This window comes from Lytechinus pictus, chromosome 17, assembly GCF_037042905.1.
Source record: "Lytechinus pictus isolate F3 Inbred chromosome 17, Lp3.0, whole genome shotgun sequence".
Lineage (NCBI taxonomy): Eukaryota > Metazoa > Echinodermata > Echinoidea > Temnopleuroida > Toxopneustidae > Lytechinus > Lytechinus pictus.
Genome location: NC_087261.1, coordinates 3,222,428 through 3,238,958, shown reverse-complemented (window position 1 = coordinate 3,238,958; position 16,531 = coordinate 3,222,428). Strand labels below are relative to the sequence as shown.

General features: G+C 36.3%; 1 protein-coding gene across 2 annotated transcripts; it reads right to left on the bottom strand.

Annotated features, from left to right (window-relative positions):
* Window positions 1-4,069: 4,069 nt before the first annotated feature.
* LOC129280599 (interleukin 17-like protein) lies at window positions 4,070-11,585 on the bottom strand. 2 transcript variants are annotated; one of them, XM_054916603.2, is made up of 4 exons: window positions 11,348-11,585; window positions 7,780-8,026; window positions 6,434-6,672; window positions 4,070-5,977 (listed from the first exon to the last, which is right to left on the bottom strand). In XM_054916603.2, exons 1-4 carry the CDS (start codon window positions 11,378-11,380, stop codon window positions 5,858-5,860), a joined length of 639 nt encoding a protein of 212 aa, XP_054772578.2. In that variant the 5' UTR covers window positions 11,381-11,585; the 3' UTR covers window positions 4,070-5,857. The 2 variants fall into 2 exon arrangements, with proteins under 2 accessions (XP_054772578.2, XP_054772577.2); XM_054916602.2 differs by lacking the exon at window positions 11,348-11,585 and adding an exon at window positions 9,543-9,777 and having other exon boundaries at window positions 4,079-5,977.
* Between the last annotated feature and the right edge of the window lie 4,946 nt (window positions 11,586-16,531).

Here is a 16,531-nt window from a genome sequence, read left to right as displayed (position 1 = left end):
ATTATGTAGTAAAGAAGAGCATATTAGTCAAAGTGGTGTTATTGACCTAGGTATGAGTGATCATTTATTGATTTATTGTTCAAGAAAGATTGTCAGGCCCGTATTTGGGCACCACAGAACTGTGTCCATCAGGAGCTTAAAAGGTTATAATGTAGATAATTTCAACTTAAATTTATCCCGATCAGACTGGTCCAAGGTAACTGAATGTAAAGATGTAAATATGGCTTGGGCAAATTTTAAATCTATATTCTTGTCAATTATAGATATGAGCGCACCTCTGAAAGAGGTAAGAATTAAACAATCAACTGAAAAATGGATGAACCATGAAATTATCGTTTTAATTAAAGAGAGAAATGTAGCTTACAAAAATATGAAAAGGAATATTGGCAATTTAGACCTTGAAAGGAAATATAAAGTTTTAAGGAATTTAGTTCAAAGGAAGGTAAGAAGTGCCAAAACCGAATACTTTCAAGAACAAATCGAAGAAAACAAAAATGACTCTAGAAAATTGTGGAAGAATTTGAAAGGTTTAGGTCTAAAAAGTAAAGGGAAATCTGATCAAAAAACGGTTATTAATGTGCAAGGTGAATTAAGTCACGATAAGGCTAAAATTGCAAATGAGTTTAATCGTTATTTTACAACTGTGGCCGACAAGTTAGTTTGTAAATTACCAGTAAATACAACAAAATTTCATGCAGAAAGTGACCAATTTCAAAAGTTTTATGAAGAAAAGGGTATTTCAAAAGGTAGTTTTCATTTTTCCCCCGTTACAGAAAAATTTGTTTTAGATGAACTAAATAGGTTGAAAATATCAAAAAGTACTGGTTTAGATATGATACCTGCAAGATTTTTAAAAGATGGGGCAAGAAATTTGTACAAACCTTTGAATTATGTTATTAATTTATCTCTTATGTCTTCTACCTTTCCTGATGATATGAAATTCGCAAAAGTTACCCCGCTACACAAAAAGAAAGATAAAACTGACGTTAGTAATTATAGGCCAATAAGTGTATTAAGTGTAGTGTCGAAGATTTTGGAAAAATCTGTTCATGCTCAAGTGGAGAAATACTTCCAAGAAACCAAGCTAATATATAAATTTCAGTCCGGCTTTCGTAACGGATATTCCACTGAAACTTGTTTAATACATTTAACAGATTTTATCAGGAATGAAATTTCACATGGGCGCATGGTTGGAATGGTTCTCCTAGACTTACAAAAAGCCTTTGATACTGTAAATCATAGCATACTTTTAAAGAAATTAGAAGTGATGGGTTTAGACTCTGCATGTGTGACATGGTTAAGATCATATTTATCTAACCGTCATCAGGTAGTTACCATGCAGACGGTTCTTTCTGATTCACTGCCTATTAAATGCGGAGTCCCTCAAGGAAGCATTTTAGGCCCCATTCTTTTTATGTCTTACATCAATGATATGTGTACTTGTATTAACGAATCTAAATTAATTTTATATGCTGATGATAGTGTCTTGCTATATTCAGATACAAATCCCAAGATAATTGATAAAAAACTTAGTGCAGATTTGGCTAATTGCATCGAATGGATGTCTGACAACAAGCTTAGTTTACACGTTGGGAAAACGGAAAGCATTTTATTTTGTTCGAAACAAAAGGTATACACACGATTTCAAGGTTTCATATAATAATCAGGTAATTGAAAGAAAAGATTCAGTAAGATATTTGGGAATTAATTTAATTAACAACTAACCTATCATGGACGGGTTTGGTAGACTCAATCGCCAAAAAGGCAAATTCACGCTTGAAATTTTTGTATAGATATCAAACCTGTTTGAATATGAAGTCAAGACGTATTTTATGCTTTGCTTTAATACAATGTTTATTCGACTATGCTAATGCGGCTTGGTACGGTAGTCTGGGTGTTACGGATAAGAAAAAGCTAAGAATAATTCAAAATAAAATTGTGAGATATATAAATGTTTTAGGACCAAGAGCACATGTCGGATATAATGAACTTGAAAAGGCAGGATTGCTTCATGTAGATCACAGGTCACAACAATAAGTATTACACCACGTGCATAAAATATTCTATTCGGATAAATTAGATCATTATATAGCAAATAATTTCACCCGGGTATCAAATATCCATAGGTACGATACTCGAAATAATAATTTTAATTTCGTATTACCAAAACGTGAAGGAGATATTGGAAACACGTTTTATTTTAATGGCATCCAATCTTGGAATGCTCTTCCTGATAAAATAAAAGCCGTTAAATTTTTTTGTCAATTTAAGAGTGCATTAAAAAATCACCTAAAACTGGAAGCTGCCCGAGAACAGCATTACCAGTAAAATAACACATTTTGTACAGTTGGTTTCTAGTATTGTAGATAATGTATACATTAGGGTATGTTAAAATATAATCTTGTTTCACATATTAGGAAGATTATTGTTTGCTTCAGATGTTTGCAAATTATATGACTGATGGATATGTTTGTATGTATTTTTTTCCCCCAATATTCCAGTACTTGTCGTAGTTTATATTTTTTGTTACAATATGTTAATGTTTTATACTAACTATAGGACCCCATTGGAAATAAGCCTTTCGGCTTTCATGGGCTATCCTGTCAAGGTATTTCCTCAATTTCATTGTAATCTCCTGTGATATTCTTGACGAATAAAATCAATCAATCAATCAATCAATCAATCAATCAATCAATCAATAGAAAAAAACTAGGCAAGATGAAAGGTGAAAGTTTGAACAATATCGGACAAACAAACAAAAAGTCATGAATTTCAAAAGATACAAAAAATTGGTAATCACTTTTCCCATGGAGACTTCAAATTGGCCACATATGAGATGTCTAGTGATGTAGGGCAAGGACTACTCTTCCATGTTACTCCAATATATAACATGGCTAAAATGTTTTAATTTTTTCAAGTTTTACTTCAAATTATGTGTCTTTCGTAAGGACTTCAAACAATATACTACGTGGGTTGTAAAGATTACTGCCCTAGCAGGGGAATAGGTACTTAGGAGCAATTGTCCTTGCCCCTTGTCATAATTTACTTACCCAGTTGCCAATTTGAAATATACATTGGGATCTCAATTTTAAAGCAGCCATTACTTTCTTATTTCTTGTCTGATATCTTTCACACTTTCCCCATTCTGTTTTATTTATTTTTATCCTTCCCAACACAACATTTAATGACCAAGGCTAGATTCCCCGTTAACATCTGATAAACGCACACTCTGAGACTTACCCCACACCCCTCGCGCTCCCTGTCCTCCTTGTCGATCTCTTACTGTTCTTTCCCCTCACAAATCCCCAGCCACCCACCTATCTACATACACGTTATCTTATACACACATACACGCACCAAATATCTAGTTCACTTACTCATATATATATATATACACACATACATGCCTACATACACACCTTCACGCACACACCCTCACCCATCCTCCCACACCCACGCACCATGCTGCCTCCCTTATCTGCTTTCATATCCACTCCTTTATTTTGGTTCTTCACAATCTTCCGATTTCTCTCCCATCTTTCCATAACTATTCAACTTCTGTTATGCCATTTTCCTTCTGAATATTTTAAACTTTTAAACTTTTTTTTTATCCATATGATTGCGTTTTTTCTATTCATTTTACTGATTTGTATAATGTGCGGTGGTAAGGCAAGATTCTCTTCTCTCTCATGTTTCTTCTCTCACTCTTTCCCCTTTTCACACCGTTCACCCTTCTTATCAAATGTTTATTCCATGTTCTGTGTTATCCTTGTCTTTGAATTTGACACATATTCACCATTCTTCAATTTGACAAGTAAAAAGTTCATTCAGTCCCATCCAATATTTAACAAAATTTGAAAAAAGTGTCATCGTTATGGATAAACGACAGATTCCCATTAAAAATAATTGCTGTGACTCTCGACGGGGTGGGGGGGGGGGGGCAAGGGCCGGATTTGCCCCCCCCCCCGGATCCGCCACTGCTTTTATTCTTTTACTATGCAAAATACGTCACTTGAATTATATTTGTTTGTTGGATATGGAGATAAATGAAATGAATTGAAGTGAATTAAATTTTGTTACATCACTCTTTATTTTTTTCAAGCTCAGGTTTTATTTTCAACATAAAACGAGACACAAACATACATTGTCATTTTAGACATATCATAAATCAACATACATCAATCAATCTCTTTATTTAACATCAGAATAAGGTAGATTGTTTTATCTGCTTGACATGATACTAATTATAAAAGTGAATTGAATTAATATTTTGTAAAGAGAAATCCACGAGAAAATAAAACTTGTAATGACAGGGTTCCTCCAGAAATGAAAAAGAAAATAGGGGAAATGGAATAAAACGGATAGTGTGTCCTGTATATATAAATCTCTCTCATTTTAACATAATCATTATTACGTTTGCAGGATAAAGGTAGCAAATTTAAGGAACTTTTAGTTGTAAGAGTCAACCCCCAAAAATGTTTTTTTTAATAAATAGAGAAAAAATCAAACAGGCACACGTTGAAAATTTCCCCCAAATCGATAAGAAAGTTATGACATTTAAAAGTTTCCCTTATTTTTCACAAAACAGCTATATGCACAACTCAGTGATATGCAAATGAGAGAGTCGATGATATCCCCACTCATTATGATTTTTTTTTTTGTTTTAATTACACAATATATAGGCCTGTATATTTTTTTTACAGATTTGGCAATAATAACCAACTTGACTTCACCACATAATGTTAAGACGATGGTAAATCACATCACGGAGGAATGAATATTTTCTTCACATAACAATGAGGAAGGGAGGGGTGACATTTTCAGTGTTATGCTTGTTGGATTTTTTCCCTTTTATTTAAGTCATTTTTTGTTGGGGTGGACTTGTCCTTTAATAACAATGATCAGGAGTGATTTGTTTTTTTCAGTAGACGTCAGTGTTTCGTTAATAGTACATGACACTGGCGTAACGATTGGTGGGGGAGGGGGCTTGGGGCCGTGGACTTATTTAACGATTTAACTATTTAAATATTTAACGATTAAGAACAAGGGAGAAAAGGGAACAAAGGAAATGAAAGGGAGAAGTAATTCAAAATTAGACGTTGGCATTAAAACTCTCAAATTTTCTCCTAGCTCGCTTCGCTCACTTACAGCTCTTTAGAAATCGTGCCCATTCACCATGACAATGAATTAGCCCCCTTAGGAATTTTTGGCTCATTACGCCTTTGATGCATGGGTTCGAAACTAGACTGCTGCAGGTGAGTTTGTCAAAATATTTACCAAGTGTCTATGCTCTTCAAGAGTAATCAACATGATCGCTCACTGCAAGAAGGGTCTAGTTATGATAATGATGAATTAATGAGTACTGTTAGATGGACAATAACTCAGTCTCTGACTGATACTTGAATACAGTATGAAAACATTTCGTGAGTGCTTCGTAACCTTAAAACTGCAATAGCTTGTTAATGAACACGTAAATTTCTTTCAACTATCCCGAGACCAGCTCAGTCTAGCTTACTAAGTTCTTATATATATTTCTTTCTATTTAGAATATATACAATCATGTTCTAATTTCAAGAGTGATACCCTTGTAAATAATTCTAGGTCGTCAATTACAACGTGTCTTTCTTACCGTAGCTTCTATGGCAGTGATCTTATTAAAAATCGTCAGAAATTGAACAGCCTATTAATATTGACGTCTCTCGGACCAAAACGTTTATCGATAATATGGCAATAGTTCACCTGAAAATCATTTATTGAAGAATGAATATATTTCTGTTACTCTTTGTTATAGATGTGAATGAAGAATGTAAGTCTGTCACGTATTCTGCGATGTGACCAGGAATAGATGGAAGTTAGATCATTCGATAGTCTCTACAACCTCTGTTACCACTGAGGAGGAGTTGTCAGAGCCTGGTTTGCCGACAGCAGTACGTTTCCTCAGACAAGCGCATGCCACAGGTATGTCTTCCGTAGCAACCTGAAGTACGGACGAGGCACATTAAAGTTAAAAAAAACACAACATTTTATTTTTAGTCCTTATTCTATCAGAATTATCTTCATCTCTAACACCTTCACCATCATCATCATCATCGTGATCATCATCATTATTACGATCATAATGGTTATTATGGTCATCATCAACGTCATCATCATAAACTTCTTCCACTACTACTACTACTACTACTACTACTACTATGGCGTAACAAGAAAAAAAAACTTTTGAGGGTGCCAGATATTGGCAGATGTAATAAAAGTATTAAAAAATGCGAGCGAGCGGACGGAGCGAGCAAAATGTTTGATAAAAATCTTTGTTTTTCTTTTATTGATATTCAAGAAAATGATAAAACCTTTTGCTCACTTTTGTTTCCTTTTTTTTTTTGGGGGGGGGGTATGCCTATTGTACGTATGAAGTGTGAAATGCCAAGTTACTTACATGATATCTGTATTGGCCGGATGCCTGAGGGGTTCTTCGTAGAACTTTCATCTTGTATGTGATGCTCTGACATACAAGGTTTTGATCAGGTCTGTGGGTGTATGGGTCGAGACAGGTCGAACAGCGACACTGGGCTACAGCAATTACTTCCGGTATACGCATTGGATCAGCGCAGTGGATGTAAGTCCAGGGGCAAATGGAATTTTCATTGTGGTGGTCAGGGTGGGTTACGTTAGCTCCTGCGTGAGAGAGAGGGAGAGAGAGAGAAGTGGGTAATAGTAAGATGAAGATCGAACCCACGTCCTTCATTTCGTTCCATTCCATACCTTTCCATTTCATTCAACCCCGTTTCATTGCATTTCGTATCATTCCATTTCATTTCATTTCGTATCATTCCATTTCATTTCATTTCTATCCATTCAATTTCATTTCATTCCATTCCATTCCATACCGTTGCATTGCATTGCATTGCATATCATTTCATTTTATTCTATCCCGTTTCATTGCATTGCATTTCTATTCTTTTCTCTTCATTTCATTTTCATTTCATTTCATTGCTGTATTCAAGCACGGAGCCTACCTCAGCCACCAGACTGTGTTTCCGCAAGACTGTGCACGAATCACGTCAACTATATTGAGCCAAGAAGCCGTTGGTGTGGGTTCTTAAATTTTGAATTCAAAATTTCGATCCCAGTTCGTAACTTCTATTAAATATTGCATTTTATTATCATGTTTATGATCAAATTATTATCTATGAAGAGAGAATTAAAGATAAATATCATGAACAGGGGCCGCGGAACGGTTTTCAAAGTGGGGGGCTGAGCCAAAAGTGGGGGGGGGGGGGCTGACCATGCAAAAAATCACAATCCTATAGTCATTTTTACGTTTTTGTACACGGTTTTGGAAAAAAGTGGGGGGGGGGGGCAGCCCCCCCCCCCCCGCGTCCCCTGATGAATGTAGCTGCAGTAAACAGGATAAACGCTGATTTCATGAAAAAAAGGCTGCAAAAACCAAGATCATTTTCATTTCATCATCGTAGATCTAGATCTGGTACAGTTATATTAACGAAATTTGTGAAATAATGAAATCCAAGCTGCAAAACTTTCACACTGAAGACTGTCCACACTCTGGACAGTGTATGATTATTGTCTGGAAAACGACCCGACATTTAACAGAAATGACATGCTTATTTTGCTACTGATTTTTGTTATTAGTAATTGCACAAAAATTGTTCCAGAATCAATTATACATAAGCCTGTGTCACTTTGATGGTCATTTTATTCAGTACGAATTCATTTTGACATCGTTACCATGGTTACTGCCATTTGCATTTATCTTAAACTTACCATCCGGGCATTCCTCTGAGCTCAGCTCTGTTGATGGACAATCAGTATTGGCACCAGCAAGACTGTTGGCTGTGACAGGGAAGCTCTGGTGAAGTGCATCGGCCTCTTCCGTAGGGTCGAATGAACGACGACGTTCGTGCAAGATCGCGTTGGGAATCGCCCAAAGGTCGGAGTGGTCGTTGCGGTTTGATGGGTTGCTATTGACCAGGGTAAGGACAAATGACATCGCTAAGCCGGAACTTACGATCTAAGGACGGAGATCAAAACAAAATTGAAAGAAAAAAAAATTGACCGCGAAGTTCGCACGAATATGATTATCGGACTAATCACACGATTCGTCCATTGTTCACGTATTCTTCTTGTATGTTGACTGGCTGTAGTTTATCGATTGCACTCACGACAATCGCATAAACTTCATGAGAACTTCGTGCGAACCGCGCAAGTTTCATTAAAGACCTGATTGTCGCTACAGATTCGGAGAAAACTTTACAATCTGACTGACATTCGCGTCATTTGCAAAACGTTAATAGATTTTTAGCTTTCACCACGCAGGAAAGATTCAAGGACACAGTAGATGTATTGAAAATGCCGGTGAAATGACGAAGAACAGCTGGGAGGTCTTTGTCGAAAGTTATGAACCAGAGCAGCAATTTCGTCCAAAGTTTCGGAGCTGACGAGAAATGGCAAAGATGTCGTTTGTCCAGAGTCCAGGACGAAACTCCTTTTTTTTATTCACCAATTTTCAACAAAGACTTCTTGATTGTTTATTGTCACGAAAGGGCATCTGACAATACATTTTCTATGTTCCTGAATTCGTCGTGCATCATGGATCGAGAACTACCCAATGAGTATCTCAACGTCGAATTGTCAGTACACACAACTAACATGATTATATTTGAAGAGTTTAGTTGCAAAAGGGGTTAGGTCCACTTTGGACCATTCCGGGAAAAACCATGCTTTTTATTCTCTCTTATTGCAATATTCTTATGAGAAACTAAATTCAAGTCAAAAGGGGCCTAAGCTTTTAATCCTAAATTGTCATGATGTACTACCCTATCATGTGAACATATAATTGGGTAGAAAAGAAATTTACCTGTCTACAATTTTTTTTCTATATATTAAAAAAAAATTATCATTGTGGACCTAACCCCTTTTGCAAGTAAACTGAAATGAATCCAATCTCTTTTGATTAAAAAGGTGATTTTTCTTTGCCACTTTCATTCACGTTTTCATTTGAATTTCTAATTTTCTTTGGTACCATCAAAGTGACTAAAAATTTAGAGGTTTAGAGACAGAAAACAATAAAATCTATGAAAAATGGACCTAACCCCTTTTGAAAAATGAGTTCTTCAGAAGAGTTTGATTGCAAAAGGGGTTAGGTCCACTCCAAGAAAATAATTTTTCTAATCCCCCCATATTGCAATATTCTTACGCGAAACTGAATTTTTATGATACCTACGATGAGAACATAAAATTGGGTATAAAAGAAATCCAACTGTCTTCATATTTTTTAAGATATTCTTTTCCAAAAAAAAATCGGCGTGGACCTAACCCGTTTTGCAACTAAACTGAAGTGATTTTTCTTTGCCATTTTAGTTCACTTTTTAATAGGATTTCAACTTTTCTTTGGTATCATCTGATAGAGCTACTAAAAATCTATACATTGAGACATAAAAATCAAATTTGATGAAAAATGGACCTAACCCCTTTTGCAAGTGAGCTCTTAATATTTAGTTTGAAACAGAAGCAAGCCACCTACTTACCGATCTGCAAAACCCTACAACATTTCTACCTGTATCAGTCATCTTCGCAACAGCTGTAGCCCCACCTTACTTGTCGATATTTGTAAATCAACTAAACGTAATCACATCTCTTTGCAACAATTTATAGACCATTGGAATGATTAATTACCGTACCCTTCTTCACGAAAAAATGATCATGCATTATGAAAAATAACACTTGCTCTAACGTCACCATTCGAACAGAATTCGACTGATTATACCATATTCAAAGTAGTTTCTATTTGTATTTTCAACAACTAAAAATGAGCCCGTAATTATCATTCTAATGTCAAGACCAACACTCATCCAATGTTTTGTCCATAATGAGAATCTAGGATTGGTTACCTTTAACAAATTCTCAGTGAGGATTAAATAAAGATGAAGAGTATTAATACTTGAGATCCTGATAAGAATGAAAGATCGCCGACATTCGATTATACGACAACGCTTGAGAGTACTTTCCAACAATAGCGCAAGCTATTATTCCATCTTATTCATTTCACTGTTTTAGCTCCAAGGGATGTTATCACTTGTCTAGGCAGAGGCAATGCTAATTTTGTATAAGGAATGGCTCGATACGGTATTGTAATTCACATGAACATTGATTTCAACTTCGTCACCACTCGTGAAGACAGCGTTCATCTAGGATTGGCTAGTTGCCCATGTTGTTTTTTCTTTCTCTGTTTGTTTGTTTATTTTTACGTAGCACATACATTGTGCATGTTACATTAGGAGCATGATACGGCTGGGCATAACTATTACCAGAGTTTGATATTATAGATATCGTTGATTTAGATAGGTAGCTTGGGGCGCGACTTTTTATTAAAAACCTATAGGTTGCACGGGCCTAAAAGATTTCCCATGGACTCTCTTGTGAAAGTGGCACTTTAAAAAAATGAGAATGGGTTGTCTCGAATCAATATCTTTTGCCTGTCAGTTGTTATTAGGCCCGCCGTGTGACCTATACCATAGAGCTCTATGCCTATACCATGTATACCTAATCTTCTGCTGCTCGTAGATTTCTGGTTCATTACGTTAGTGGTTGTTGGGGGCACATGCAAGTAATTGCTCGATGCACTTGTGGAGACCCCCGGTGAAGGTGGTGGTGGTGGTGGGGGGGGGGGGGGATTGCCGTGGCGTCATGAGCCCCAAAAATGAGGGGGGAAGACAAAGTGTGTGGGGCAATTGTTTTAAAAAGCAGCGAGTGAGCTAAGCGTGACCGAAGGTTTTGACCGTTTTAATACCAAATTCAAATTTTGAGTAGATTATGACATATACTATTCATGATATCATATTTCGCCATCTTACCTTTCCTATTCTTTCTCTTTTAAATGGCGTGAATTTTTTTTTTCGGGTGATGGAGGGAGGGGGGGGGGCATGAAATGAATTAATAATGACACTAAAATATTTATTTTTGATAATGCTTTTTATGATTTCATTACACAGTAATAGCAATATCTGAGAGTTTTATCTTCAGATCTGGGCCCCGTTGCATAAAAGTTACTTTTATGGTAACCTTGCCATTTAATGGTATCTTCCATGGTAACGATGCTCAACAGCCAATCAGAACCAAGGATTCCATGATTCATAGTTGCCATTGGATGGCAAAGTTACAATAATAGTAACTTTTATGCATAGTCATAGTACATAACAATACTCGCAGGGAGGGAGACAGACGATGTGGAATTAGAAAAAACTGAAGAATATAAATTAGTATAAACTTTATAAACAATGAATAGACAAATAAACCATAATTTTAAATCAAAACACGGATAAAAGTCACTTACAAATGCTGTAGAAAAACATATGTCGGTTAACATCTTCACCCGCTATGACGATATGATAGGCGTTAAGTCACGTGACTTGATTCACCGGTCTGGTCTTCACTTCACTCACTCAGAACGTTCCCTGTTTGGCGCCAAAAAATAATATGCACCTGACTAGCGAGGTCTTCCTTCTTTTCGAGTTTGGTGATAAAGTGGAATCAATTTAAGTGACGTCCCTCATAAAAGCCGACTTTCCAACAGGTAACTGGCTGGAATGCCCCTATTAAATACCCGAGAAATCGTTATGATTAATGGGCTAGAGTACCAGGTGTGTTAAGACATATTTACCACACCGATAATTATCCACCGACGCAGTTTCCCTCGGCCATCTTTCCCAGGAAAAAGTTATTCATTTCACTGTTTTTGCGATGAAATTAAATACGTAGAAAAACATATTTGGTGTACATCGTCTATCATTTAGGTTTCGAGGAATTCTAATTTTGTTCTTGCCGATCAGTAACGACATGAACTAAGTAGAATGATAATCGCTTTGCGGTGGGGTGAACTATTACGAGGTTTACATGCAGGTTTTATTTGGAAGAAACTAATTGATTTCATTTTTCTGACCAAGGATATACAGCCGGGCATTGACAGATCAATGATATATATACATACAAAACTTCACGTGTCTAGCATTCTCTCCAATCAGGTGTTTTCCCCTAATAAATATTTTAATGATATTATTTACCCAGGGTAGCTACCATGTTAGCTCCTTACAACTGTTCTCCAATCGTTTTCGGTTGCATGATGTAATCTTCGAAGGCCTACATCTTATATTTTGAATTCGAAAAGCCCCTGACTGCTTATTGCGGTAATTTTCACAATGAACAAGATGACCACTGTTCGAACTTGATACGATTTATGTATAGGCCCATCCAAAGCTCAGGGCCCTGGGACGATTTCTTTTTAAACTGGGGGTGCTGATGTAAATTTGACCAAAAAAGGGTTTTCACTACAAAATGAAGGGGTTTTTTTTCACTACAAATAAAAGGGTTTTCACTACAAAATTTCTCTGTCCCGAGAAATTTGACAAGCAAGAAAAAAAGAAAGGTCTTCACTAAAACATATAAGTCATTTTGCTTACTACATTTCTACATGGTTTTTTAACACCATCCAGAAGTCATGGGGGTGCTGCCTATGGAAAATGATATACATGCAGCACCCCCAGCACCCCTGTTTTTTCCAGGGCCACGGTGGTATAGCCAGGGCCGTAGCCAGAAGCATTTTGTTGGGGGGGTGTACCAGCTAAATTTGCCAACTAAATTTGGCGTGACAGCGCCAACGTGAGCACAGGGGGAGTCTGATGGGGGATGTGCCCCCCCCCCTACAATAATCACATGCTAAAAGATTTTGAATTTTTAGAATTGAATTAGTGGCATTTGGTGAATACTTTAAGGTAAATTATACAAAGATATACAAAGATATTTGTTGCACTGTAAAAATAAACATTTTGGATCAAAATAGAAAGGCTACTGTGCCATAGTTGCTAACTTGCAGTATGATGCCCTATATGCATTAATAATATCAAAATCGAAGATTTGTTAATTTTTAATTGACCTTCTGTGCAAGATGTCTCAACTAAAATTTCAAGAGTGCTACTGCTAACAGTGGCGTATCGTGGGTCACGGTATTGGGGGGGGGGGCACCAGCAAAAATTTTGAGTCACTAAGTGGGCGCGCGAAGCGCGCTCAATTGCCAGGTATACTGACCTAATAGAGACATTTTAAGGACTGTGCCATTAAACGGATATGTATCTTAGTGATCAAATAATGCGAGCGCGAAGCGCGAGCTGAAAATGTTTGATATTCAGTCCTAAAAAGGGACATTATAAGCAAAGTTTTGTAATCATGATACACTGTACGTACCTGTCTCTCAAAACAAACAATGCGAGCGCAAAGCGCGAGCTGAAATTTTTTGTATAACTTAACCATAAAAAGGGACATTTTAAGGACTATCTTTTGGAATTTATGAAGTGCGTACGTATCTCATCATAGTCATCTAATGCGAGCGCCAAGCGCTTGCTGATTTTGTTAGAATTACATTGGTACATGAAGCACTTTTTGTGGTCATTGTATCATGAACATGATACGTATTTCACTAATGAAATATTGCGGGCGAGAAGTGCGAGCTGACAATTTTTGAAATTCGGACCTGAAGAGGGGCATTCTATGGCTTGTTTGTAGGAATTTACTATTTCACTAATTAAGTGATGCGAGCGCGAAGCACGAGCTGAAAATTTGTTATAATTAGATCAGAAAAGGGACATTTTAAGGACTGTCTTTAGGAATTCGTGCACTGCAAAAACGCCGGTGTCGATTTAACACCAGCCCGGTATCTATATCGGTCCACACCAATGCGAACGTTAGCACAGACTGGACATGTTTTATATTAAGGACTTAAAAGGGGGCAATCACTTTAAATATATAGTGATGAAAAAAACATATGTCACTACATAAGACAATAATAACTTGAAGTGCGAGGAGATAATTTGGTGCATAATCTTTATGGACTTAAAATACAACAGGACTATATAATCTCATTAGTCAGACAATGCGAGCACCAGGAATGATGCAACCCCAACCTGCCCACACTCCCACCCATCCCCACCCCAAGCATATTCTGACACCATAAATTAAAAAAAAAATCTTCGGCGACATGATTTAGTAAAAATAACTTAGAACATTTTTGTGTTTTTTGCTAACTGCAAACTTGTAGACAAGTCTACAAGTTGTAGACTTGTCTTCATGAATTTGCCAACTGCAGAGTTACCAGTTTTTTTTTAAGTCTTGTGTTCTGTTCTTTTCAGATCTGAAACGGGGCAGTACTTGTACATCACTTTGCTCACTGGTAGAGCGTATAGTGTTCTGCCACTTTAATAGGCCCACTTTATAATTTGCCAACTATACTTTGGCTTTGATTATTCAACTTAAACCTTGGAAATTCATCCCACCCCATATTTATTTACCTAGTCTTGCCTCTAATTTTACAAAACTAATGTGTTTGTTAAATCGTCAATAATTGTGGTATAATAATATTTGCTAACTCACAAGCTTGTTTATATTGGGGGAGGACCGGGGGCTTTCTTTGTGTGTTATTATAGCTCCATCTATTTTGTCCTTTGTATTTTGCTGACTAGTAGGGGTTCTAAGCCTGGCTACATGGACTTGGATTTTCCAACTGTTGTCTTTACTCTAAAAGTCGTAACCTTCTTCGAAGTTAGTACCCCTATTTTTCTTTCCTTTTTTTTCTTTCTTTCTCTCCCCCCCCCTCTCTCTTTCTTTCTCTCCCCCTCTCTCCTTTCTTTTTTCTCTTCCTTTCTTTTTCTCCCCTATCCTCCATTTTGCCAACTGGTACATGATTTTGCCGACTGCCATGAATGTTGGGGGGGGGGGGGGTGTCACACCCCCCATACCCCCCCCCCCCCCTCTAGCTACGGCCCTGGGTATAGCATAAAGCTTTGTGTATTCGGAGAGAAAGAGAGACAGAATCGGCTTGCACTGCTTCTTGGAATCTTTCACAAAGAAATAAGTTTGACTTGAAGTCAGACTAGAATGTGACTTCACGTTTGTGACTGGAAGTCGCAGTTTAAACTCAAAGTTTCTTCAATGTCACGGGTCAAGTCCACCCCAGAAAAATATTGATTTGAATAAATAGAGAACAATCAAACAAGCATAACGCTGAAAATTTCATCAAACATGTCAAAATCGGATGTAAAATAAGAAATTTGAGACATTTTAAATTTCTTTATATAAATAGTCGTCATTGTCATTTTTCTTTCAATCAATATGCTTAAGATGACAATCATTCTAATGCAATTTTTTTTTATTTGGTAGTAACTCATATCATTTGGATAGAATTATATTCTGTTATCATTTTTGTTTTCTGTGATTCATGCCAAAAACTGTTTTTGATATATTATTTTTGTTATGTTATGGGAAAATGTATTATACAAATGATATGAATGCAAAAGAAAACAATAAAATCAAAATAGAATTATAAAACAAAACAATTATAATTATGCACAATTCAGTGACGTGCAAATGAGAGGCGCGATGATGTCCCTCATTCATAACTTCTTTTGTTTTTTTATTGTTTGAATTTATCAATATTTCATTTTTTTTACAGATTTTACAAGGACCTACTTGACTGAACCATAAGTGTTTAAACACTGAGAATTCCACATGTTCAGGGAGGAATAACGCTTTATTTCACCGGAAAATGATGAGAAATTTAGAACATTTCTTATTTCAGATAATAATATACATAATAGTGAGTGAGTCAGTGAGTGGCGTCATCAGTCCTCTCATTTGCATACCGAAATGTGAAATTAAGTGAAACTGTAAACTGTCACATCTTTCTTATTTTACATCCGATTTAAATGAAATTGTTCGTGTTATGCTGGTTATATTTCCTTCCTTTCATTCAAATCAACTTTTTGTTGAGGTGGACTTGTCCATTCAGGGGTATTATCCCCAGAAACTTAATGTTGAAAATGTGAAGGAGATAAAAAGCAAAATTAATGTTGTCAAATCCACACTGCAAAAACTCCGGTGTTGATTTGACACCAGCCCGGAATCTATATATGTCCACACCAGAGAAGTATTGAAACAACACCAGTTTGGAATCCGATGGTGTTTTAATACTAATTTAAATTGGTGTTGTATAAACACCTTTCTGGTGTTAGACCGAAACGAAACTGGTGTTGTTTAACACTTCTCTCGTGTGGACATATAAGATTCCGGGCTGGTGTTAAATCAACTTCGGAGTTTTTGCAGTGCACCTATTTAAGCTGCCAGATGCTCTGAATATAGTTTTATAAATCCATTATCAATAATTTAAGTATTGATGATGGATTAGGAGCTCTGCTATAGAATTACAAATTCAAAAATATGTAATTATGTATAGCAGAGCTCCTAATTGACGTAACGCGAACGATTATCATACATGTATTAGGAATGTCCACAACATTACGATTTGGATATCGAAAATTGCATTTACAATGTAACCATTAAACCGTATATTTGTGTTTGCAAAATTATTTCAATATAGCCACTATACAACGTGATGAAGGCAATGAATAATTTTGATTTGCCTTTACTAATCTAGAAAAATCGGACTTTGCATGATTACTTGATTTTACGTTTC